Source organism: Rhinatrema bivittatum, chromosome 2 (assembly GCF_901001135.1).
Source record: "Rhinatrema bivittatum chromosome 2, aRhiBiv1.1, whole genome shotgun sequence".
NCBI classification, from domain to species: domain Eukaryota; kingdom Metazoa; phylum Chordata; class Amphibia; order Gymnophiona; family Rhinatrematidae; genus Rhinatrema; species Rhinatrema bivittatum.
Window position 1 is genome coordinate 47,749,940 of NC_042616.1, and position 27,216 is coordinate 47,777,155.

Genomic DNA, 27,216 nt, shown 5'->3' on the forward strand with positions numbered 1-27,216 from the left:
AAAAATCAAATACCCAGCCTTATACCTATCACCTATTTCCTTAGCCAACATTTGGCTCCGTAGCATTTACGTTATGTTATTAACCCCATATATCTGTATCCAAGTTCCTGCTACCTGTTCATTGTAAGACATTAACTTGTCAATGTTTCTGTTTAGAATGTAAACCGAATTGATCAGTAACTCTGTTATTGGAAAGTCGGTATATAAAAGTGCTAAATAAATAAATAAATATCTGTAATGTAAGTACAGAAGAACCTTCACGTATGCGAAAGGAAGGTTGTGTCCAAATTTGAAAGCAATCGGTGCCAGTGGTTTCTGAGATTAGCGATTTTGTACAAACTATTTAACATTTTTATTTATATAGATATTTCCTCATTCCCAAGAAAATGGAAGGTCTATGTCCCATATTGGACTTATGGGAACTCAACAAATACCTAGTAAAAGTTCAAGATGTTATCCTTGAAGTCCATTCTACCCCTCCTCCAACCAAACGATTGGATGTGCTCCCTAAATCTGAAGGATGCATACACCCACATTCCGATGCATCCAGCGTCTTGGAAGTACCTGTGCTTTCGATGCAAGAATCGGCATTACTAATACAAGGTTTTACCCTTCGGTCTAGCGGCTGCACCCAGAGTTTTCACAAAATGCATGGCAGTGGTGGTGGCCCACCTCAGAAAACAACATATTCAAATTTTTCCATATCTGGACGATTGGCTCCTAGTGGCGTCAGATCCACAGATATTACGATCCCAGGTGCATCAAACAATTCACTGTCTTCAGGCCTTAGGCCTGGTGGTCAACTTCCAAAAATCCAACCTCACGCCAACACAGTCCCTTCAATTTATTGGGGTCCACTTGGTAACCTATCAGAGTAGAGCCTTTCTTCAAAGAGACAGGGCAATCACCCTCGGGCATTTATTGCGGAACATCAAATGTACACGAACCACATCAGCATGTCAAGTTCTAACGCTCATAGGGCACATGTCTGCAGCCATATACACAGTGCAAAGTACTCGTCTTCATATACAAAGACTACAGTGGGGATTAAAGAGACAATGGCCACAACAACGTCAACCCTTATCTCATAAGGTGTCTATAACTCCAGAAATGTTAACGGATATATATTGGTGGCTACAAAAGCAAATACTGACCAAGGGAGCGCTTTTCAAGACACTTCCGCACATTGCAGTGTTGAGAACGGATGCTTCCCACACAGGTTGGGGTGATCATCTAGATCATCTCAAAACACAGGGTCGATGGTCTCAGAAAGAGAGTTCTTTCCAGATAAACCTCCTAGAACTCTGAGCGATAGGGAATGCCTTACGAATGTTCCTCCAACATCTGCAGGGCAAGCAAGTCATGGTGTATATGGACAATCAGGAAGCCGTGTTCTACATAAACAAGCAAGGAGGGTTAGGTTCCTGGAGCCTTTGCAGAGAGGCGCTCATAATTCTGGACTGGGTGGCGCAAAACTCCATTCATCTACAAGCGACAATCCTGCCAGGAGTAGCCAACACCCGGGCAGACCGCCTAAGCAGAATCTTCCATCCACACGAATGGTCCTTACATCAAGAGGTAGCAGAAGAGATTTTTGCATACTGGGGAACTCCTGCCATAGACCTATTCTCCATAGAGAGCAACAGAAAGGTACCAAACGTCTGTTCACTGATGAGCAGCCTGCATCGGATAGCACAAGACGCTTTTCTGCTTCCGTGGACAGAAAACTTGCTTTATGCTTTCCCACCAATTCCTCTTATCACTCGGACAATTCAGAAATCCATCAAGACAGAGTAAACCTCATATTAATTGCTCCAGCATGGCCCAGACAACCGTGGTATGCTTATCTTCTTCGCCTGTCCATAGACCCAATTCAGTTGGAGAACCGCGACGAACTCCTGTCACAGGAAGCAGGATCCCTCCTACATCCGATGCATACATCTTTACATCTGACAGAATGCAGATTGAGCGGTCAGTATTAATGGACATGGGATTATATCCCTCGGTGCAAGATATCATCATGGCAACCCGGAAATCATTCACAAGACAGAATTACCAGTTCAAGTGGAAGAGATACGGAATTTGGTGTGCATCTCACCAATCTGACCCACGACACTGTCCACCAGAAGGCCTTTTGGAATATTTGCACTCTCTTACACAACGGGACTTGCGACAGCTTCGGTACGAGTCCATCTTAGCGCTATAACTGCTTTTCATTCACACCATGAGGGTCACTCCATCTCTATACACCCGATAGTTTCTCATTTCATGACGGGCCTCTCCCACCTTCGGCCCCCCTCTGCAAAAGCTCCAGTTCCTTGGGACCTCATTCTAGTCTTGGAACAACTCATGTTACCTCCCTTTGAGCCTATGGACACTTCACACGTCAAATATCTTATCTGGAAGGTGGTTTTCTTGATATCGGCGCACAGAGTCAGTGAGATTCAGGCGCTGGTGCACTACAGTCCATATCTACAATTCTTTCATGACAAGGTGGTGCTTTGCACACATCCATCTTTTCTACCGAAGGTAATTACCGCCTTTCATCTTAATCAATCAATCAATCGAGTTGCCAACGTTCTGTCCCAGACCACATCAGAACGACAGGGAGAAGTTACTCCACACATTGGATTGTAAGAGGGCCTTAGCATACCACAAGAACAGAACTCAGTCAGATACTCGACCTTCGCAACTCTTCCTCACCTTTAATCCTAATTTTCTGGGCTTACCGGTAGCCAAAAGAACCATATCCAGCTGGATTGTACATTGCATAAAATTTTGTTATGACAAGAGAGGCCTCCCTCTTGCTTCGCCTCCACACGCACATCAAGTCAGAGCAGTATCGGCATCCATCGCCCATTTACAACACGTTCCACCCATTGAAATATGTAAGGCGGCAACCTGGTCATCTCTGTATACCTTCACATCGCTCTATTGTATAGCACAACAGACGGCAGAGGATGCCAGTTTAGGCAGAGCCATACTCAATACCCTTAAGAAGTGAACTCTAAAGCTATCTGTCCACACTCCACGGTCACGCTTGTCGTAAGAAGGCTGACATATACAAATGCGTGACTGTAGCTTGGGACTCCCAGAACAGCATGGCTGATTCAGCCCTGCTATCAATGGGAAAAGCAAGTTTGCTTACCGTAAACGGTGTTTCCGTAGATAGCAGGATGAATCAGCCATGCGTACCCACCCACCTACCTGGACAGACAGCCTTTGAACCACATATATTCACCTACTGCTATGTTACAGATTGAGGAGAATTTGCTTTTTCCAGCGCGGGAACCCATGCGCAGCCGCACAGAGCAAAGCTCTGTGTTACAGCTTTGTGAATCTCCGCCTCCTGGGCCTGAATGGACAGCCCAGAACAGCTTTTTACCCATGGAAATGCCTTTGAAAATGACTCTTCCCATGCATGAATGTACACTTAAATGAAGGTATATATGTAGGTATTGGTTTTTTCTAATTAAATTTTTTCTTGTTGTAAATAGGAAGTTTCTTTTCATGGCCCAGATATTTCTTCCTCCTTTATTTTGGGGGCTACAGTTCTATCAGAATCTGCCTTTACTGGGACCAAGCTGCTATGAGCGCTCATTCATTAACCTTCCTCCCCTCTTAGCCAAGACATTATAATGACAATCCTTATTCAGGGGCACACACCACATCTCCCTCTGAAACCCAGTGCATGTTCAGAGTTTGACTAGTCCATGTGACTGCTGACTCCCTACCCTAAGCTGATCTCTCATCTGGTTGATACACACAAGGAAGGAATGCTGCTCAGTGAATCTCAGTACTTCTAACGGGGATAAATAGGATATTTTAGAGGGGGATGAAATTGAAATATCTGGCATGAATGATGGAAACATGTTTCATTATTAATCATTTTGTCTTCCCAATAATCCAATAACCAAAGTCTTTTAGACTTTTAAATATTCTGTCAGCTTTGGATTGTTGCATAGTCCTGTACTTTTTGCTTTCGTCTGGCAGCAGCTCCTCCTTGTTGGCGATCTTTGTTATTAGCACAGCTTGCTCTCTGACTGAGGTCAATGATGCTATTCTTTCAAGGAACCCTGGCCTTTTTTCCTGTTCTTCAGCCTGGATCAGAAGTTCAATGTGTTCTGGGACTGACAGTGGGTTGGGTTTTAGGGCAATTGCTTGAAGCCGTTGAATGCATTTAGATGACTCATCAATAAAGTGTAGTACTCTTTCTTCCACTGCAACATATTGGAGCACAAGCTTTTCAAGTATCTTCTCTTTGGTCATTGCTTCACCAAATGCCTTCTCATATTTTGCTTTCAACTCAGAATATGTTCTTTTTTCTTTTTTCACTTCGTAGCTCCACTTGTATTTCTGATTGAAGTGAACATCCCAGTTACATTTGCCAGGACAAACAGTACAGTGCCCAGTTTTATCCATAGCGACACAGCTGACTTTATCTTTGTCATTCGCAATGCCACAAGGATGGTGACATGTGGCATGGCACATCTGACAGTTTGTTATGAAGTCCTTGATTTCTTCCTTCACTGGTACTGTTACTTCTATTTCATATTGAAAGTCTTTGCTGTCCTCCATATCACCCATGTTTTGCTCCAGAGCTTGCTGTGTCTTCCTTATTTCCTCCAGCATTAACAAACCTTGACTGATTAGAGGCTGCAGCCCTTGAATGGTCACTTCAAGCTTTTCACGTTCTTCCAGGACCTGTTTTGTTAATCTCAAGCTGGTACTCTTCAGCAGGCCCAAGGATGAGAAAAAGATCTCAAAGCTTGCAAGTCCCATTTCCCAGAACATTTCATTAAAATTAAAACGCCCATTACCAGAATTTGCATTGCTTACAAAGAGTGCAGAATTGTTGAATTTGAAATGATGAGGAATACCTTTTTCATCTGTTAGACATGGAACCTCAGACTTGTTAATGGCCTCTAAAACAGGGGGTGTATTCCCATCTGCAAAGGTGACCAGAACTTGTATGTTGTCTTTGATGTCATGTCCAAAAATGGAAAGTATAGAATGAAATATATATTTCTGAGTATGAGTCAAACGAGCTAGCGAAGCCTGAACAACAAAACAGACAGCATTTAAGTGATCAATGCCCTGTGGGATGGAGAAGAATTCTCGTATCTTCTCTACTATTTGCTTGTCCTGTTCTAGCCCTCTGGTATCACCAAATCCTGGGGTATCTATGATAGTAAGGGAATAAGGAATCTTGAAGCCCTCTGCATAATTTATTTCGTAGGCAGTGACTTCAGATGTTTGACTTTCAGCTTGTGTTTTATCCGTAACTTCGTTTATAACTTTGAAACGAAAGTCGTCCTTCCATTCCACTCCCAGAATGTAGTTTATCATTCCATTGATAAGGGTAGTTTTTCCTGCTCCAGTGGCGCCAATCATCATGATGGTTTTATGAGCATGGGAATAAGTATTTTCCCCTAGGCTGAACTTTCTACAATGTTCATCGAAAACTGTGTTAAGCAGGTAGAGTGAGGGGTGACCAGTGCCTTCTAAAGTGCTTCTTTCCAGAAAAGTAGATAATCTCAGTGCTCCTTCTTTCAGGGTTGTAACTATAATTTCCCCACTTGGAAGACTGGTCCCTACATCACCACAGACAGCAGACACTCTGATTTTATACATGGTATTAGATTTAAGTCCTTCAATAGTACACTGCTCATTTTTTGTTCTTGTTTTGTTTTCAGACCAGCTGTCTTTTCCTTCCTGGTATCCTCCTCCAGTCTCTGCTTGATATTCTACCTTGTATTCTGTTATTTTGAGCCCTTCTGCAATGGCAGTAGGTATCTCCCAGCTGATAGATATGGAAAATGGCCCTACGTGGCTTTTTACTGGCATTCCAGGTGGATTAGTTGGAAGTGTTTTTACAATGTTAGAATTATCACTTGGAACACTCATCCCTGCCTTGCATACTGCAGAGTATCTGACCTGGTATCCTGAATTAGGCTGCAGGTTTTTTATTGTGAATGTCTCGTTTTTGTCATTTGTATCAACTGTTGACCAGTTCTCCTGTTCTGCAAGTCTGTACTCTATCCTGTAGTTCATTATCTCATCCCTGCCAATGTCTGAAGGTTTAAGCTTGAGATCTATGCTATCATGTGCTATCCTGCCACTCAGAGGGGGGTTCGGTTTTGCTGGGGGTTCAAAGTTCATGCTCACTAACTCTACATTTTCATACAAGTAAATAGAAGATCCTGGATTGTTTGGTTCTGAAACAGATGCCACAATAAACTGAGTACTCTCTCTGGATTTATTGATACTGAAAAAGTCCATGAATGCCTTCACACTTTTCCTCGTCTTTTTGATGACCTCTCTATTGCTAAACCATGGTTTGAACTCTTTTTTCTCATAGACAGACCTTACTGCTGGATCATGTATTTTGTTTTGAAACTGGGACTGAAGCCAGAGTACCAAATCTTCTAAATATGGTTCTTCTTCATTTAAGGAGGTAAAATTAAAGGACACAACCTGCTCCACCATTACATCTAGCATTAATTTGTTCAGTTCACTCTCAGAGGAGATAACTCTCACATTCTCCAGTGCACTGAGGCAGGAGTCCACAAAAGCCAACTCCTGCTGCATTTTATCCAGAAATTCCTGCAATTGAGTTGTACTGAATGGTGATTGTCCTTTCCTAGATAAAATGTCCAACAGAACACCTTCTTCTTCTCCACCTCCACGGATGGCAGGTAATGATTTAGCTAGTTGTTTTTGGAAGATGAGTTTGTACTGAATGCACAAATCACTGAATGTCATAATTTTCTTCTGTATTTCTGGAAAACTTATGGTTGAGGGGTGTTTCATCATGTCATTGCATGTCATGTTAACTTCATTTAGTTCTTCTAAGGCAGCTTCAGCCTCTAAGACAAGTTCTATACTGATGTTGCGAACCAGCTGAGCAGCCTTGCTGTCCAGTTTCTGCAGTGGATATAACCAGACCTTCACAGGCACAGCTTTCTCCCCATTTTCACCAAGTAAATGAGGAAGAGTTGCATATATTTTAATGGCATCCTCATAAGTTACAGGGTTACTCTCCAGAGCATAATCTCCATAAAACTTACAGCTAAGCTTAGTTACATTTTCTTTCTCTTTGTCATTCATGTTGAGATCTCCCTCTCCTTCAATAGAAATCAATGGTATCTTTTTAATTATTGCTTTCAAATTTCCCTTTACATCTTGTTTAGTCTCTGATGAAGAAACTTCATGATCAAACACAAAGAAAGCCTGAGCCCCATACACCACTCCAGTGACAACGTGCGTTGCCGTTCCTTGTTCAAATACGTCTGGATATGCCAAATTCTGGAGCCCTAAATGGTTCATAGTTAGTTGTTCAAACTTGGTTGTTCGTGAGTGTTGTAAAGTCACTCGGCACTGATGTCTGGATTTCACGGTGTCATTTAAATAGGTTGCAGATCCATCCACTTGTATCAGACCACCCAGGAAACTTGCCTTCAGTGAAGCTGTAACTTTCAGTGCATTTGCCTTATCAGAAATAGTGTCTGATGCAATCAGTTCAGATGCCGTATACTCCTGGGATCTTTTGTCCACGTTCCTTTCAAGTGCTTCCTTGCTCCACAGAGTGATGCCTGCAATAAATGAAATGGCAAAACATGAGAAACAGGTAATGGAAACAATGAGAAATCCTTTTTGACATGTATATGTGTGGTGAAATTTCCAAGAGCTCAATTCCCCCAAATTCCAATAGGAAAATGTCCAGGATGGAAATACAGTACTCATCTTGAGCAAATGAAAAAGTATTCTACCTGTTGGAAAATGCACTAGTGAGGGAGGGGATATCATTTTTCCTAAATGGGCTTTCCATATGAGCCTTATTTTGAGCTATGCAATACCTTATCAGCCCCATTTCACTTTTTGTCCCCTCATTATCCAGTGTTCTCAAAGAAGATACCCCTCAAAGATCATTATTTTTTTTATTTAAAAAAAATTCTACTCTGCCTTATGCAATAGGTTATTCAAGGCAGGTTACAAAGAGAAACCATAAAACCAGTGAAATGAACATAAAGCAAACTACAGGACAAATCAAGACACAAAGATGTAAACTTAGATAATACATTAAAAACATTATGGTAAAACTGAGTAACATTTCAAAAATATCATTATTCATTTGAAGAGAAGAGTCAATTGCCACCTCCAAATACTTGTATAAATAAAACAGTTTTAAATTCCTACTTGAACAATAACAGATCAGTCTCTTCTCTAATGCTCAATGGAAGAGCATTGCACAACATGAGGCTAGCTAGCAAAAAGGTGCTGTTCTGAGTGCCTTGCAAATGAAAGTTCTTGAAAGAGGGGACAGTCAGCAACCAATTCTCTGCAGGGCGAATGGTCCAAGATGGACAGTAAAACTTCCAACCAGACCAGTCTAGATGACTGGGTTATGCCCTCCAATCAGTAGATGGAGACAGAGAGCAACAGGTTTACTGACATTACCGCATATAGGGTCCCATGCTGACCTCAGACTGCCTGTATTCTCTGTCTCCAGCAAATGGTAACGAACAGCCCGTGCTGTGAGCTGAGGCCTCATTAGGCCAAGTGAAGAGGAAATATTTCATACCCTCCCTCAGTTGAGCATCACCTGGACCAAGGGGCTTCCAGTTTTGTTTCTGGAATAGGGATTTCAGCTGAGGCTTTTCAGCAGGCTCTCCTTTCTAAAAATTGAGAGTAGGGAATCAGTTTCTTCAAGACTTCCTCCTCTGGCTTACCCTCCCTTCTATAGCCTTTGCCCGTCTTCAAGTTTAATATAAGTTAAAAAAAATAAATATTGATTCGAGGTAGCCGACTGCTTTTCCCTATGGTGAGTAACCAGGTTCAGTTTTCTCTGCTTAGGTTTAGGCTCCTGGGCAAGGAGCACGATAGGAAGAAGGAGGGGAAGTGTTTCACAATGTTATGAAGCATGGGGAAAGAACCCTTTTATGCACCCATGTGGTTCATGGTGGCAGTCAGCAGGAGGAAAAAGCATCTACAGTGTGTGGGGAGGAGAGAGAACAGTCAGAGTGAGAAATTGAACATTGTGGGGAGGGGGAGGAGACTGCATCTGCAGGGTCAGTTGGCCAACCCATTCCTGTCAGTAGGCGTGCTGCCACAGTGGGAACAGCAGCCATATTGGAGCCACAGCAAGAAGTAGAGGTGGATCCAGGCCCTCCTTCCTTAGTGCCCGCACCACTGGATGCTACAGCATGTCCCTCCAGGGTTGCACTTTCTGCTGCAGTTCGAGAAAAGGCACCTTCTTTATTGATTGTAGAGGAAGTTCCTCCTCCCTCCTGATCTTCTTTAACGGCTGAATTTTTAAAAGCACCGTCACCAGGTGCTCTATGTGGGACGGAGTAAAACACTTGGGCTCCCTCCTCTGGTACTCTCCCCACAGGGAATTGTTGCTGATGGATCGGGACAAGAAAGGAGGAAGATGCGGACTTGGAGGAGAGGCCCTCCAAGTCAGATGGACCTTTTTTGGACCTGAGGATTTTAAGAGACAGTTGCAGAGAGGAAGAATTGGAAGAGGGGGTGCATTCCCCAAAGGAAGAAGATGATTCTTCTGTGGTTTTGCTGTTCCACAAGGTGGAGGAGTTGTCCTCCATTATTTCCTAGTCCTTGTGGATTCTCAATATTACTGAGGAGGAGATGGGAGACGAGATTCCCAGCTCAGCAGAGGTTCCTATCAGGATTAGGTTGAGAAAGCCATCCACGTCCTTCCCATTGCTTGGGTCAGTCAAGGATTTTATATTCTTGAAAAATGATTTTTCTGAGGTTAATTTTAAGGGAGGAAGATTCTTGGTGAAACTGTATCCTACTTTTGCTCAGGAGAGAGAAAACCTGAAATTTCCTAAGATAGATGCTCTGGTGTGTGCAGTCACGAAGAGAACTACTTTTCCTGTAGAGGATCGTAGGGTTGCACAGGACAGAAAGATAGCACTCCGTTCTTAAGCAGACATTTGAGGCTTCTGGTATAGCTCTGCAAGCGGCAGCATGTAACTGTATAGTAGCAAGGGCAGGGTTGTGTCCAGGAGAGGGTTTTAGAGAGTGGTCCAGTTTCAGATGAAGCCTTTCAGATGGAAAAAAGGCAGAATTTTTGGCAGATGCTTACTTTGACCTCTTGATCTTCTGCGAGGAGTATGGTTTCCATTGTGGCAACTAGACATTTGCTATGGTTGAGCACTTGGTTGGCAGATTACATTTCTGAAATATGATCAAACTTTATTTTAAAGAGTCTCTGTTATTTAAGAACATAAGAAGTTGCCATACTGGGTCAGACTGAGGGTCCATCAAGCCCAGCATCCTGTTTGCAACACTAGCCAGTGCAGGATACAAGTACCTGGCAAGTACCCAAACACTAAGTAGATCCCATGCTACTCATGCCAGTAATAGCAGTGACTCTTCCCTAAGTAAGTAATCTTGTTTAATAACAGTTTATGGACTTCTTCTCCAGGAACATACCCAAACCTTTTTAAAACTCAGCTATGCTAACTTCCCTAACCACATCCTCTGGCAACGAATTCCAGAGCTTACTTGTGCATTGGCTAAAAAAGAATTCTCAGATTTGTTTCAAATGTGCTACTTGCTAACTTCTATTATCTGAACTCCTCCCCCCTCTCCTTGGATGTCATCAATGGGAGACTCCTCGCCTCCATGTGGGCGGCTGCAGCATCCGAGGAGATTTTGCTTCCTGCTGAAGAGGGACTTTTCCCAGGTTCTCCTGATGAGATTGTGTCCTCGGTTAAAGATTCTGATAGTTCTTCATTGAATTGAGACGCCGTGGTGAACTTGCAGGTTCAGTCCCCAACTCCAGTTGGTGGAAGGGAGGTCACTGGAAGCTCTCTTTCTCCTTTAGCTTCCAGCAATGAAGTTGTGGTAAGAGCTATTCAGCATCCAGTGCTAGAGAAACCACAGGTAGTGACTTTAGACTCAATTTAGTCTGCCCTGCTTATCTTCTCTTGTGGATGCTACCTTGGATATTAATTGTTAGGTGCCCCGGCCTTCAGAGAGGTGAAGGGCTGAGTCCCCTTCACCTGGACAGGCAAGAGGCCTATTCCAGCTTCCTCCTCTGTTGGTGCCATCCAGTGTGGTCCGCTGCCATTGTGGCCTGCTCACAGTGCTCCTGATGCCACCGAAGCAATCCTTGGGCCCTCCTAGACGCGCGAGCATGCGCCTTGGCCAGATTTAAAGGGCCAGTGGCAGGAAAGTTCCCCGCAGCCCGAGATGATGACGTCAGGCAAGGCAGGTATAAATACCCTGCCTTGCCACCTCCTCTTTGCCTCGGCAGCAGGTCCAGCTCCTTGTGAGTGCAAGTTGCCTTCGTCTTTATCCTGGCTTCGCCTGCTGTTCTCCTGTTCCCGATCCTGCTCCAGTTCCTGTTCCTGCTCCCATCTGCCTGATTCCTCCTCCAGTCTCTTTTCACCCCCCCTCCCCCCCACTTCTTTGGATTGATCTTCTCGCTCCGACCCTGCTTGTCTGCTGCTTGCCCTGATCTTCTGCCTGGTTCATCGTCTCTGCTTGTCCTGCCTGCCCTAACCTCAGCCAGCCCTCCGTTTCTCTTAGCCCACTGCCTGCTGCCTGCTTGGTATGTCCAACGTGTCTTCTGCCTGCTGTTCTCTTGTTCATCGCCTAGAGAGGCCCAGACCTAAGGGCTCAACCTGCGAGGAATGTGGACTGGTATAGGTGAAGGTCCTGTTGGGTCTTCTCTCTCCGAGCCACCTCCCGATGACAAGAACCACCAGGGGCCTACCTTTGGTCGTAGCAACAACCTCGTCTCGGCTCAAGGGTCCACCTTCCTTACAGTCTGCCAAGGCCATGGACCCAGCGGACTGGTCTGGCCTGCAGGCTATTCCCGGAATGGCCCAGAGGTTGCAGCAACAGCAACAATGCCTGGATGTGCTGGTCGCGACTGTGGAACGCCTGGCTAATCGACTGGACACCGCCCCGGTGCCCAGTGCTCCTCCTGTTCCAGTTCCTGCATCCACTCTCCTGCAGCAGCTCTTCATCTACTAGCGCCACCTCGCTACGCGGGAGATTCCCAGCAGTGACGTGGTTTTTTTAAACCACTGCTTTATGCATTTTTCCTCTAGCTGGCCCAGTTCGCCAATGACAGCATCAAGACATCTTCATCCTGTCGCTTTTAGATGGCAAAGCACTGACTTGGGTCTTCCCTCTCTGGGAGCGAGGTGACTCCCTGCTCCAGGACCTCCCACGCTTTGTACACGTATTCTCCAGGGCCTTCACTGCGGAAGACACTCCTGTGAGACTCGACTATATCATTGATCCTGAAAAAAGTACTCCTGGCCACAATACAAACAGTCCCACCAGGGAAAAACATGGCCTCCCTTCGTTTCAGACAGAGAGTCCTTAATTGTGCCCACAATTCTCTCACCACAGGACATCCAGGAACAGCCTTATACCTGCTACAGCATTTTTTCTGGTAATGATAAAGCCTATGTGGATTACTGCCAACTTGTGCCAGTCAGAAACTTTTGGCAGGACACCCCTGGGGCCTGCTTCAGCCTCTACCAGTCCTCAAGGAACCGTGGACGCACCTGTCGATGGACTTTGAAGTTGACCTACTCACTTCAAACAGCCACCTCGTCATCTGGGTAGTAGTCGACAGGTTTTTAAAGATGATCCACTTCACCCTTTTTCCTAAGCTTCCCTCGGCTCCAGAGCTTGCCAGAGTCTTCGTCCAGCATGTCTTCCGTCTCCACAGAACATTGCCTCGACCATGGAGTCCAATTCACAGCTAACTACTGGTGCTCGCTCTGCAAGAAGTTTGGCATTCACCTCAATTTAACCACAGCTTATCACCCCTCAGGGCAACAATCAAGCCAAGTGCACTAATCAAGCCTTGAAGGTATTCCTCTGCTCTTTTGTGAATAACAGACAAGATGACTGGTCTGCTCTTCTCCCCTGGGCGGAGTTCTCTTTCAGTTCCCACACTCATTCTGCGACTGTCTCCTCTCCATTTTTAATCGTCTATGGGAGACAATCAGTGCCATCGCTTCCCACGCCGCTTTCAGTTCCTTCTCCTGCGGCTCAACTCTCGACGAGAAGCTGCTGGCCCTCTGGACTTGTACACAAAAGAAACTCCGCTTGGCAGTGGATGAGGCTAAAAGAACAGCCAACAAACACCGACGACTGGCGTCTCTTTTCAATCCCAGGGATCAAGTGTGGCTGAGCACTCGCCACATCCATCTGCATGTACCTTCAATGAGACTGGCCCCGCGATACACTGGCCCTTTTTCTATCACAGAGCAATTTGGCCCAGTCACCTATTGTTTGAGACTACCATCATCACTGAAGAAACATATTTCATTCCATGTGTCCCTCCTCAAAACACTGGTTTTGTCCTGGCCTCAGCGAAGGCCCGCAGAACCTCAGGAGCTGGTAGTGGAGGGAGAGCAAATATATCAGGTATAGGAGATCTTAGATGAGAGACGCCATCACAGAAGATGGGAATACCTGATCGCTTGGGAGGACTTTAGGCCTGATGAAAACACCTGGGAGCCTGCCTCCAATATACTAGACAAGAACTGGCAACTCCATGCCTCCCATCCTGGAAAGCCAGGACCTTCTAGGAGGGGGCCTAGAGAAGGGGTACTGTTAGGCACCCCGGCCCTCAGAGAGCGCAGCCGGGTCCCCTCACCTGGACAGGCAAGAGGCCCATTCCGGCTTCCCCCTCCGTTGCCGCTGTCCAGTGCGGTCTGTTGCTGTTGTGACCTGTTCGCAGCACTCCTGACATCACTGACGCCGGAACAATCCTTGGGCCCCCTTGGCGAATGCACGAGTCTTGGCCAGATTTAAAGGGCCAGCAGCGGGAATGTTTCCTGTGGCCTGGGATGATGACATCAGGAAACAAGTCCAGCTCCTTGTGAGTGTGAGTTGTCTTCATCTTGATCCCAACTTTGCCTGCTGCTCTCCTGCCTCCTTTTCCGGATCCTGCTCCTGCTCCAGTTCCAGGTCCTGTTTCTGATCCCGTCTGCTCAATTCCTCCTCCAGCCTCTTCCTCGCCCCCCACTTCCTTGGATTGATCTTCTGGCTCTGACTTTGCTTGTTCTCTGGATTCCGCTTGTCTGCTGCCTGCCCTGATCTTCTGCCTGGTTCATCGTCTCTGCTTGTCTGCTGCCTGCCCTGACCTCGGCCTGGCCTCCATTTCTCCTAGCCTGCAGCCTGCCTCAACCATTGGTATGACTGACGTGTCTTCTGCCTGCTGTCCTCTGGTTCGTCGCCTAGAGAGCATCGCGCCAAAGTCCTCTCGGCCCTGGGACCCAAGGGCTCAACCTGCGGGGAACGTGGGCTGGTATAGGTGAAGGTCCTGTTGGGTCTTCTCTCTCTGAGCCATCTCCTGCCGATGAGAATATTAAAGGTCCCTGTTTTGGAGTGAATATCATGTTTGGAACTTTTCAAAAAACATTTGCTTGAAATTTCCTGCTGCTGCTATTCCACCTATTGCTAAGGTTTATTAACTTTTAAAAGAAGTTTCATATGGCCGGGGTCAACGAGCAGACATGGATTTGACTACATTTTTGGAATCTTCTAAAGAAGCTCAGGTTACAAGTTCTGGGACTCTTGATCAAATTTGTGTTCCCACAAGATGAGGACTCAGTCTTAAGAATGTTTTTCCGTAATAGGCAAAGCTTATTTTATGGGTGGAAGATTTGAGTTTTCCCAGACTTTACTAGAGTTGCACAGGAAGACATTTCTTGAAATGCGCCAGGAAGTTTTGGCTTTTGGCGCACAATTTGTTCTTTGCTATCCTTGTAAATCATTTATGAAATATTCTAATGTGAAATTTGTGTATTTTGAGCCTTCTCAATTGAGATGTAATTTAGATTTTCATACTGGTCATGTGTAGTCAACGACTTAGTATTGGCATGTTAGTAATGTGTATTGGAAGATTTTTCTGTCTCATTTCTTTTTTTCCTTTATCCTTGTTCATACTTTGCTCAATTAGGTCTTGTCTCTCCCTTTAATTTCTTATAATATATGGGGGGTTTCAGCAATGGATTATTATGTCTTACAACATGATTTTGGTTTATATTTTGCTGCTCAGTTTTTCTGTAACAAATGCTGCTTGTGTTTAATTTGAAAGTATGATAAATAAAAAGTATTAAAAAAAAAAAAGAAGGCCCTCAGCATGGAGCTGTCTACAGGTGTTGGGATCCATGGCAGCAGCTTTGGATTTGGTGCTGTGGGCAAGATCAAATGAGACCCTTACAATGGGCGTCGCTATCAAGATGGTCTCCCAAATCACAATACTACTCAGTGAAGCTCTCTGTTCCTGAACAGATCAGATTGCGTCTGGACTGATGACTGACAATCAAGAACTTTGAGAAGAGAGTGGAACTCAAAGCTGTCCCTTGGGTGATGGGGAACTCACTGTCAGGGTCTGGTGGCTCAAGGCACTTGGTCGAAAGGGGTGGTGAAGAGTTGTATCAATTGTTTGGAGCTTGGCGACCAGGGCAATTCATTTGCAGGTAAATTTTTAAAGGAGCATAGATGTGCCCATAAATGCACGAATTGGACATGCGAGCAAAAATACACTTAATTTTATATTGTGCATGCAAGTACATGCGTATCATTTAAAATATCCCTACCGCAATAGGGTCTGTATATAAGCATTATGGAATATTACAAGCCCTGAGATGCCAGAAGGTGCAATTGGCATTATTGCAGGAAACACAGTTGGATGAGAAGGAACATAAACTCCAACAGAGCTGGGTTGGGGAGGTTTTCTCTTCCCAATCTCCTAATAAAAAAAAGCAGGAGTAGCAATTTTGATAGGGAAACAACTTCCATTTCAAGCTACCAAGATTATAACAGATCTGGAGGGTAAGTTCTTGTTGATCATGGGAACCTTATTCAGTCAGGTTATAACCATTTGTAATGTTTATGCCCAAATACATATCAATATTTATTTTCCATAAAGTTGGTGAAACTATTAGCCACTGATTCTCAATGTGTATTGGAAGCCTCTGTATTGTATTGTATGCCTCTGTATCGCTCCATGGTGAGACCGCACCTTGAATACTGTGTACAATTCTGGTCGCCGCATCTCAAAAAAGATATAATTGCGATGGAGAAGGTACAGAGAAGAGCTACGAAAATGATAAGGGGAATGGAACAGCTCCCCTATGAGGAAAGACTAAAGAGGTTAGGACTTTTCAGCTTGGAGAAGAGACGGCTGAGGGGGGATATGATAGAGGTGTTTAAAATCATGAGAGGTCTAGAACGGGTAGATGTGAATCGATTATTTACTCTTTCGGATAATAGAAAGACTAGGGGGCACTCCATGAAGTTAGCATGGGGCACATTTAAAACTAATCGGAGAAAGTTCTTTTTTACTCAACGCACAATTAAACTCTGGAGCAACTGTCGGCTTGCCCCTTTGTTCTAGTTTAAAAGCTGCTCTATCTCCTTTTTAAAGGATAGTGCCAGCAGTCTGGTTCCACCCTGGTTAAGGTGGAGCCCATCCCTTCAGAAGAGACTCCCCCTTCCCCAAAAGGTTCCCCAGTTCCTTATAAATTTAATATTATAACAGATGGAGAATTGCCATCTTTGAATATGTCGAACTTATTGGAGACAACTCAGAAAGAAATCATCACTCCTGCAACTTTAATTGTAACATTTCTATTAGAATCCGATTGTGATTGGATTTTAAAGCTTGACCACATTCTTTTTTTTTTTTTTAAATATAAAGTTTTATTGACGTAATGAACAATACTATAGAATACAAACAATGCAAATATGTCAATTGGATTATCATAGAATAAACCCCCCCGTTATCCCCCCTCCCCCCTCCCTTCTCTTCATCAGGCATATACGGTACATCATAGAAACAAAAACAGGATTATAAGAGTAATGTGGAAAGTAAGTAAGATGTTCAAAACAGTACATCAGTGGTATATAACGCAGAATGTAAGGGCGAAATTATAAAGTTTGTAATAAAGCACTTGAAGAAACAAAAACGACTCATCATTTATTTACTTGTCCAAGTCAGAATCAAGCCATAAGGCGCTCAAAAAGGGGATGAGGTATAATATAAAAGAGAAGATAAAATTCTCAGATTCACCCTGGCTTAGAATTTGACCACATTTTTTGACGTAAAGATAAATATCTTTCCGGACTTAGCCAGACAGACACAGAAGAGGAGAAAGCAGATTTTGCTGATGAAGCCAAAGGTCCTGGAAGTAGGAGCATTTTTTTTTCCTGAAATTTCCCTGCAAATGTTTAGTCAAATATCAGAATGTCTCCTATATCTTTTTCCTTGCTTCTCAATTAATATCTTTTCTTCTAGATAAATGTGTATTGTCTAATGCAGCACCTCTCAACCGGTGTGTCGCGCCTCCTGCTGTCCCACTGCCCAATGCACTTCCCTTCTCCCTTTTCCAGCTCCCGCGGGCTAATTGGAAGCCTCCTTTCTTCCTACCTGCATTGCCCAATGGGAAGCCTCCTTCATTCTGCCTGCCCCGCGCAGGCCAATCAGAAACCTCCTCCCTTCTACCTACCAGTGGGAGTAGGAAGAAGGGAGGAAGCCTTTGATTGGCCAGTGAGGCAGGCCTGGGGGTGGGGTGGGAGGAATAGAAGTGTTGAACTCTGATGAAGCAAGGTCACCACAGCCCGTGGCAGCGAAGAGGAAACCCGACCCCGACCGAGGCCACCACGGGAGTCCATCCCCGTGATGGCGAAGAGGAAAGCCGACCCGACGAAGCAAGGCCACCACAGCCCGTGGCAGCGAAGAGGAAAGCCAACCCCGACCGAGGCCACCTCAGGAGCCCATCCCCGTGGTGGCGAAGAGGAAAGCCGACCCCGACCAAGGCCACCATGGGAGCCCATTCCCGTGGTGGTGCAAAAAGAAGGTCCACCGGAGTAAAGCCGCGGCGGAACTGGAGCCCATCCCAGCAGTGAAGAAAGAATACGTTTTTGGTGAGAGCGGGTGTGTCTGTGTGTGAATGAGTGCCTGGGTGAGTGCTTATGTGTGTGGGTGTGAATGGAAGCCTGGGTGAGAGCTTGTGTCTGTGGGTGTGAATGGGTGCTTGGGTGAGAGCTTGTATGTGTGTGGGTGTGAATGGATGCCTGGGTGAGAGCTTGTGTCTTTGGGTGTGAATGGATGCCTGGGTGAGAGCTTGTGTCTGTGGGTGTGAATGGAAGCCTGGGTGAGAGCTTGTGTCTGTGGGTGTGAATGGATGCCTGGGTGAGAGCTTGTGTGTGTGGGTGTGAATGGAAGCCTGGGTGAGAGCTTGTGTCTGTGGGTGTGAATGGATGCCTGGGTGAGAGCTTGTGTGTGTGGGTGTGAATGGAAGCCTGGGTGAGAGCTTGTGTGTGTGGGTGTGAATGGAAGCCTGGGTGAGAGCTTATGTCTGTGGGTGTGAATGGAAGCCTGGGTGAGAGCTTGTGTCTGTGGGTGTGAATGGATGCCTGGGTAAGAGCTGGTGTGATTAGGTGCGAGAACATTTATTTTTATTTATTTTTTATTTAATACTTTTCTATACCGACCTTCATGAATAGATTCATATCAAATCGGTTTACATGGAACATGGGGATTAACTTAATAAAACTATTAAAAGAGAAGCAAAAAGTTACATAAAACAAGGAAATAGAACTTGGGGGCTAGGGTAGCCAGAAACAAAGGACAGCGGAACTAAATAAATAAAAATATATAGAGCCGAAGATTAGGTGAGATAAGATTAAAAGATAAGATTACAAGCTCTCAATCACACATTTGTGTGTGATTGAGAGCTTGTATATAAGAGACCATGAGTGTGATTGAGACAGAGACTGGTCAGGGTGGTGATGTGTTTCTGTGTGAGAGAGACTGAGACTGGTCTTGGGGTCTAACTGGGGATATGTGTGTGTGTGTGTGTGTGTGTGTGTGATTGACTGATTGTGGGCGCTAAGGAAGAGGACTGTGAGGACAGAGCTTCAGCAGCCCTTGCTGCTTCTGGTGAGTGCTATTGCCTGGAAGGGAAAGGAGTAGGAGAGTTGCTGGAGAGGGTAAGTAAAGGTGGCTTTTTAAATTTATTTTTCTTGACTGACTGCCATTTTAATTATGGGTATTATACGATGTCTGCTGTTTTGAAATATTTTATTGATATTTGGACATGTTTTAATCATTTTTATGAGTTTTTAATTGTTGGATATTATTCTGTTCAGCAGCTGTTTTGTAACATTTTTAGTATAGCTTTACAATTATTTCTGTGTGGGGCTCTGTAGCAGCTTGGCTTATTCTGTTTTCTCAATAGGAAATGTATTAGTGTTTAGGGCCTGGTTTAATAGTTGTATTTCTTAGATACGGTTGTTACTGTTGAGTGTGTTCCATAATACAGGTGTAACTTTGTGCGGGTTAGTTTGTGTGCATTATTGCAGATCCTGGGAGTCTGTTAGGTGCTATATTTCTCTTTCCATTTCTCCAGATTCGCACTGCATGCAGAGTGGCTGTTTTGATTTTCCATTCCAGTTTCTGTCTCCATATTTATAATTTGTGGTTTTTCTGTACTTGGTGAAGGGTGTGTGACCGAGGTGAGGTATTTAACTAGCATATAGGCATTTGTACCGATCTTATTTGTTGGGTTTTCTCAATAGGATATGCATTAGTGGTAAATTACTGTCTTTTCATAAGGAAGGCTATTGTGCCTGGTAATAAAGGGAGTTTGTTTTGCTTTTACTGGGATGTGATCAGAACCAGAATATCTTTTTTGTATGGGGAGTTGTACAGGGTAATGCCCTAGATCTGCTCTGCACTCATTGTTGGGGGATGAGGGGATTCCTGTGGATGCAGAGTGCATGGTTACATTTAGCCCCATAATGGTCACATATTCCGTGTGTCACGCATGTGAGAACCATCTGTCAGGTGTGTCCCGGCCAAAAAAAAGGTTGAGAACCACTGGTCTAATGCATTATCCTCTTCACCTATAGCTGATACCTGAGGAAATGTACAGCATAGTATCTGCATAAATAGTTTAAGAGGTCCCTGTTTGCCAGTTGGAAATTCTCTTTTTTTCCTGAGGTAGTGAAGAGTCCGTCTCTGGTGGATTTGTTTCAGAATCAATGATATATATATATATATATATGTGTGTTCTTTATGTGGTTTTCTTATATTAGTATATGGAATACAAATTGATCTCTGTAATTTCAAAAAGATAATTATTCCTTACCTGCTAATTTTCGTTCCTGTAGTACCACAGATCAGTCCAGATGGTGGGTTATGTCCCCCGTCCAGCAGATAGAGTCAGACAAAAACTTCCGAGGGTGCTGCCATATAAGCCAGCACACCCACTATCCCTCTTCAGTAAACAGACTATCAAAGCCAGAGAGACAGAGAGAGAGAAGGAGGGATCAAGTAAACCATGTTAATGTAACATTGAACTGTAAACTTGAACAACTGGTGCGCAATGGCAAACTTGCAAAGAGAACTGTGAAACAGCTCCACAGGGGATAAGATAGCCATAGAGACACAGAGAGGCGAAAGCAAGGAAGTCGAGCAGTAGATCCCAAACAGAAATCCCAACAAGTCTGAGGGAGGGCTTCTGGACTGATCCGTGGTACTAGAGGAATGAAAATTAGCAGGTAAGGAATAATTAAGAACATAAGAAAATGCCATACTGGGTCAGACCAAGGGTCCATCAAGCCCAGCATCCTGTTTCCAACAGTGGCCAATCCAGGCCATAAGAACCTGGCAAGTACCCAAAAACTAAGTCTATTCCATGTAACCATTGCTAATGGCAGTGGCTATTCTCTAATTGAACTTAATAGCAGGTAATGGACTTCTCCTCCAAGAACTTATCCAATCCTTTTTTAAACACAGCTATACTAACTGCACTAACCACATTCTCTGGCAACAAATTCCAGAGTTTAATTGTGCGTTGAGTAAAAAAGAACTTTCTCCGATTAGTTTTAAATGTGCCCCATGCTAACTTCATGGAGTGCCCCCTAGTCTTTCTACTATCCGAAAGAGTAAATAACCGATTCACATCTACCCGTTCTAGACCTCTCATGATTTTAAACACCTCTATCATATCCCCCCTCAGTCGTCTCTTCTCCAAGCTGAAAAGTCCTAACCTCTTTAGTCTTTCCTCATAGGGGAATTGTTCCATTCCCCTTATCATTTTGGTAGCCCTTCTCTGTACCTTCTCCATCGCAATTATATCTTTTGAGATGCAGCGACCAGAATTGTACACAGTATTCAAGGTGCGGTCTCACCATGGAGCGATACAGAGGCGTTATGACATTTTCCGTTTTATTCACCATTCCTTTTCTAATAATTCCCAACATTGTTTGCTTTTTTGACTGCCGCAGCACACTGAACAGATGATTTCAATGTGTTATCCACTATGACACCTAGATCTCTTTCTTGGGTTGTAGCACCTAATATGGAACCCAACATTGTGTAATTATAGCATGGGTTATTTTTCTCTATATGCATCACCTTGCACTTATCCACATTAAATTTCATCTGCCATTTGGATGCCCAATTTTCCAGTCTCACAAGGTCTTCCTGCAATTTATCACAATCTGCTTGTGATTTAACTACTCTGAACAATTTTGTGTCATCTGCAAATTTGATTATCTCACTCGTCGTATTTCTTTCCAGATCATTTATAAATATATTGAACAGTAAGGGTCCCAATACAGATCCCTGAGGCACTCCACTGTCCACTCCCTTCCACTGAGAAAATTGCCCATTTAATCCTACTCTCTGTTTCCTGTCTTTTAGCCAGTTTGCAATCCACGAAAGGACATCGCCACCTATCCCATGACTTTTTACTTTTCCTAGAAGCCTCTCATGAGGAACTTTGTCAAACGCCTTCTGAAAATCCAAGTATACTATATCTACCGGTACACCTTTATCTTTTCCCTGTACGTACCCGGATCAATCCAGATGGTGGGATGTACCAAAGCTTCCCTACTGAGGGTGGGCCCTAGATAACCCTGCTTAAAAGACCCTGTCGCCAAAAGAGCCAAAAATCGACGACAGGTCATCCAGGCGATAATGCCGAGCAAAGGTATGCAATGACTTCCAGGTGGCCGCTCTGCATATCTCTTGAGAAGAAACGGAGTGACTCTCCGCCCAGGATGCCGCCTGGGAGCAGAGAGAGTGGGCTCTGATGCCTAGCGGGAGTTGCTTCCCCGCACCTATATACGTGGCCGCAATAGCTTCCTTCAGCCAGCTAGCAATCGTTGTCTTTCAGGCCTTGGACCCCTTCTTGGAACCGGACCAAAGGACAAACAGGTGGTCCGACAGACGAAACTCATTGGTGACCTCCAGGTAACGTATCAGGACGCGTTTGACGTCGAGCTTGCGGAGATCTCGAGAGTCAACTGATGAGAAAGAAGGACATTCCACCGTCTGATTCAGGTGAAAAGCAGAGACCACCTTGGGCAGGAATGAGAGCACCGTGCGCAAGGTGACCCCAGAGTCGGTGAGCCGTAGGTACGGTTCCCTGCAGGACAGCGGCTGAAGCTCGGAGACACGGCGGGCCGAACAAATGGCTACGAGGAAAACCGCCTTAAGAGTGAGATCCTTGAGAGCAGCGGCACGTAGAGGCTCGAAGGGAGGTCCACCCAGGATCTGGAGTACCAAGTTGAGGCTCCATGAGGGACAAGGAGCTTGAAGTGGCGGCTTCAAATGCTTTACACCCTTGAGGAACCAGACGACATCCGGGTGAGATGAAAGCGGAATATCCTCCCTTCGGTGTATCAAGGACCCAAGGGCAGCCACCTGTACCCTCAGAGAGTTGTAGGCTAGACCCTTCTCCAGACCTGCTTGCAGGAAGGAGAGGATCTGAGGCACAGAGGCCGTCCGTGGATGAGCTGAGTGGGCAGTGCACCACGATTCAAAAACCTTCCACACACGGACATAAGCGACGGACGTGGACGTCTTCCGAGCCTGAAGGAGGGTCGAGACCACGGCCTCCGAATAACCGTGGCGTCTTAGCCTGTGCCTCTCAAAAGCCAAGCCACAAGACAGAAGCGATCTGCCCTGTCGAAAAATACTGGCCCTTGGCGTAGGAGGTGCGATAGATGACCTAGGCGGAGGGGCCCATCCACCGCCAGGTTGAGCAGATCCGCGTACCATGGACGACGGGGCCACTCCGGAGCCACCAGAATCACCGGGCCCTGGTGAACCTTGATCCTTCGGAGCACCTTGCCCACGAGGGGCCACGGTGGGAACACGTAGAGGAGAAGGTGAAGGGGCCACGGCAGAACTAGCGCATCCACGCCCTCTGCGCCGTGTTTCCTTCTGCAGCTGAAGAATCGAGGTGCCTTCGCGTTGTGAGCTGTCGCCATGAGGTCCACATGAGGGATCCCCCAACGCCGCACAAGAAGCTGCATCGCCTCCTCGGAGAGCTCCCACTCCCTGGGATCGAAATGTTGATGACTCAGGAAGTCCGCCTGAATGTTGTCCACTCCTGCGATGTGCGAGGCCGCCAACCGGGCAAGGTGGAGTTCCACCCACTCCATGAGCTTGTCCGTTTCCAATGAGACATGACGACTTCTCGTGCCACCCTGGCGATTTATGTACACCACCGTGGTCACGTTGTCCGAGAGGATCCTGACCGCCCGATGGCGAACGAGGGGAAGAAAACTCTTCAGTGCTAGTCGGACCACTCTGGTCTCCAAGCGATTGATCGGCCAAACCGCTTGAGACTTAGTCCACTGTCCCTGCACGGATCTCGTCTGGCAGACTGCTCCCCAACTGGAGAGACTGGCGTCTGTGGTGACTATTACCCATTCCGGAATGTCCAAGGGCATTCCCTGTGCCAAGTGGAGTGGGTCCAGCCACAGAGTAGACTGTCTCTGGCGACTTGTGGAAGCGGAAGGATGGCCTGGAACTCCCCCGACACTGGTTTCCAGCGGGAGAGTAATGCTCGCTGCAGCGGACACATATGCGCAAAGACCCAGGGTACCATATCAATAGTGGATGCCATGGATCCCAGTACCTGCAGATAATCCCAAGCTGTGGGCAAAGAGAGACCAGAGAAGTGCTGGACCTGTGCCGTTAACGACTGGGCCCAATCCGGCCGCAGGAAGACCTTGCCCGTAGCCATGTCGAACCGCGCTCCCAGGAAGTCCAAGGACTGGGACGGAGTAAGACTGCTCTTGGCGTAGTTGATGATCCAACCGAGGGATTGGAGGAGTTGTACCACTCTGTTGACCGCCCGATTACCCTGGATCAAGGTTTTCGCTCGAATGAGCCAGTCGTCCAGGTAAGGGTGAACAAGGATTCCCTCTTGGAGGAGAGCGGCCGCCACCACCACCATAACCTTCGTAAATGTTTGTGGGGCTGTCGCCAGCCCGAAAGGAAGGACCTGGAATTGAAAATGCTGACCTAAGATCTTGAACCTGAGGAAGCGCTGTTGCGCTTTGAGGATTGGAATGTGAAGGTAAGCCTCCGTGAGGTCCAGAGAGGCCAGGAATTCTCCTCGATGGACTGCAGCAATCACCAAGCGCAGGGTCTCCATCCTGAAATGAGGGATCTTGAGGGATTTGTTCACAGATTTGAGATCCAGAATTGGGTGAAAAGTGCCCTCCTTTTTCGGGACCACAAAGTAGATTGAATAGTGGCCGCAACCCACTTCTGTGGGGGGCACTGGGGCAATTGACCCGAGAGCAAGGAGCCGGTCGAGCGTCTGGCGTACAATGAGCTGCTTTTGGAGTAACCCGCAGGGAGAGAAGAGGAACCTGTCTCTTGGGGGCCGAGCAAAATCCAATGCATAGCCTTGTTTTAGAATAACTAGGACCCACTGATCCGACGTGATCCGGACCCACTCCTCGTAGAAGAGAGAAATCCGGCCCCCGATCCTGGGGATCGAGGAGTGGGTCGGCCTGGCATCATTGAGAAGGCTTGGAGGATGTTCCATGGGCCATCCCATCCTTGGCAGGTCTGCGCCCTCGAAAGGGACGGGGACCAGGATTGCGAACGGGACGAGGGCTTCCGAGGTGTCTGTTGTCTCGTGGTGCGGAAACAGCGTTGACTGCGGAACCGGCTTCTGTAGGCACTGAACGATCTCGTAGACCGCGGCCGATCCTCCGGGTGCCTATGCACCGCATTCTCTCCGAAGGACTTAATGATCTAGTCCAGATCTTCCCCAAACAAGAATTTACCTTTAAAAGGGAGAGATCCCAGCCGATTCTTGGAGGAGGAGTCTGCCAACCAGTTGCGGAGCCAAAGGAGGCATCGGGCCGAAACCGCCGCAACCATCGACCTGGCCAGGACTCGTAAGAGATCATACAGGGCATCCGCCCCGTAGACAATTATGGCTTCCAACCTGTCTGCCTGATGTGTCTCCTCCGGTGGTAGGACCTGAGAAGTGAGGAGCTGCTGCACCCACCGAAGGCCCGCTCTTTGTGCCAGCGAGCTACAGATAGCCGCCCGAACACCCAGCGCCGAAACCTCAAACACTCTCTTGAGATAAACCTCTAGCTTCCTATCTTGAAGATCCCACAGCGCTGTGCCCCCTGTAACCGGGATGGTGGTGTGTTTGGTGACCGCTGAGACGGCGGAGTCGACCGTCAGGACTTTGAGCAGCTCGAGGAAATCCTCAGGGAGAGGGTATAGCTTCTCCATGGCTCTACTGACCTTGAGAGAGGCTTCGGGTGAATCCCATTCCCTAGATAACAACTGGAGGAACGTGGGATGAGTAGGAAAAGCCCTCGCCAGCGGGCAGATCCCCGCCAACACGGGGTCCCCCTTCTTCCCCGGGGAAGCGGGGCCAGGCGGGTCCAGAGGAGCCTCAATGTCCAGTTCTTGCAGGATATGCGGAATCAAGGTTTCCAGCTCGTCCCTCTGGAAAATGCACAACACCCTAGGGTCATCTCCTTCCATCTGGGCAGCAAGAAGTTGATCATCGAGGACAGGGTCTGGAACCAGATCCACCCCTTCCACAGGGGGAAGCACTGGACGCAGCCTGGTGGCCCTGGGGGATGCCCACAGCCCCCCCCCCCCCCCAGAGCATCTACTCCCTGGGGGGTTCCCCCGGGAGGAGGGTCCACTGTCTGTGCCAGTTTGGGAGGGGGGGGTCCGGGGGTGGGATCCAGTGGCTGAGACATCCTGGCTAAGTAGGCATTGTGCATAAGTAGCACAAAATCCGTGGAAAATGAAGATGGGCCCAGTGGGGGCCTAGTTAAAGAATCCCCCGAAGGTAAAACCGGATCCAGAGGTGGCACCGGGGCCAGGAACAGCGGTAAAGGGAAGAAAGGAGCCTCTGTTTCCTCCTCAGAGGTACACGGGTCCATCAGCTCCTGATCCAAAATGGCCACCGTTCCCATGCTCAGCGGGATCGGGGCCTGACGCTGCCTGAAGGGACGCGCCTGAACCTCCCGCCGGCTGCGAGGTACCCTCCCCACCAGGGAGGCAACTCGGGCAGATCCCCTTCCGGGAGAGCCTGGACCCAGGCTGCCCGCATGCTGCACATGTTGACGCACTCAGCATGCCTGAGGGGAGGAGGGGACTGCGGGGGAAGAAGCAGGCAGTGCCGCGATGAGCAGGGAACTCCGCTCCAAAAGCCCCACCGACCCTAGGATTTTCACGGGGCCCGCCGAGGAATATGACTTCTCAGCGGGCAGCAGCCCCAGGGAATGTGCGTTTCGGGGGCCGTGGGTCAGGACGCAGCACAGCGAGGGAGGAGAGGTTGGAACCTCCAACATGCACCCCCAGTGGCTGGACCGGCGAAAACAAATCCTGAAAGGAAAGAAATTAAACAACTTACCCTGGCCAGCTAAACGGGAGAGGCAGAGACCAAAGACAGCAGACAGAGTGAGAAACAGGTCTGTCTGCAAGTGTAAAATGGAGAGCCAGATTTCTTTTCTTTTTTTTTTTTGAACTAGAGAAACTTGATCCCTCTACAACAGTGGTTCTCAACCTTTCTAATGCCGTGACCCCGCAATACAGTTCCTCATGTTGCGGTGACCCCAAACCAAAAAATAATTTTGGTGGCTACTTCAAAACTGTAATTTTGCTACAGTTATGATTCGGAATGTAAATACCTGATATGCATTATGTATTCTCATTGCTACAAATCAAACATAATTTAAACATAGTGATTAATCACAAAAACAATATTTAATTATATGTTGAGAAATATTTATTACTAATTCCAATAAATAACATTTCACCATGGCATAGCATGGGTTTAAATATAACAACAGTAATATAACAGTAAACAACAGTGCAATATTTTGCAACAGTATGCTGCCAAATTCAGT

General features: G+C 46.5%; 1 protein-coding gene across 1 annotated transcript; it reads right to left on the reverse strand.

The window, feature by feature from the left end:
- Positions 1–289: 289 nt before the first annotated feature.
- LOC115083206 lies at positions 290–25,837 on the reverse strand. The gene is made up of 2 exons (XM_029587012.1): positions 25,117–25,837; positions 290–7,595 (listed from the first exon to the last, which is right to left on the reverse strand). The coding sequence occupies exons 1-2, from the start codon at positions 25,835–25,837 to the stop codon at positions 3,886–3,888; spliced, it is 4,431 nt and encodes a 1,476-aa protein (XP_029442872.1). The 3' UTR covers positions 290–3,885.
- Between the last annotated feature and the right edge of the window lie 1,379 nt (positions 25,838–27,216).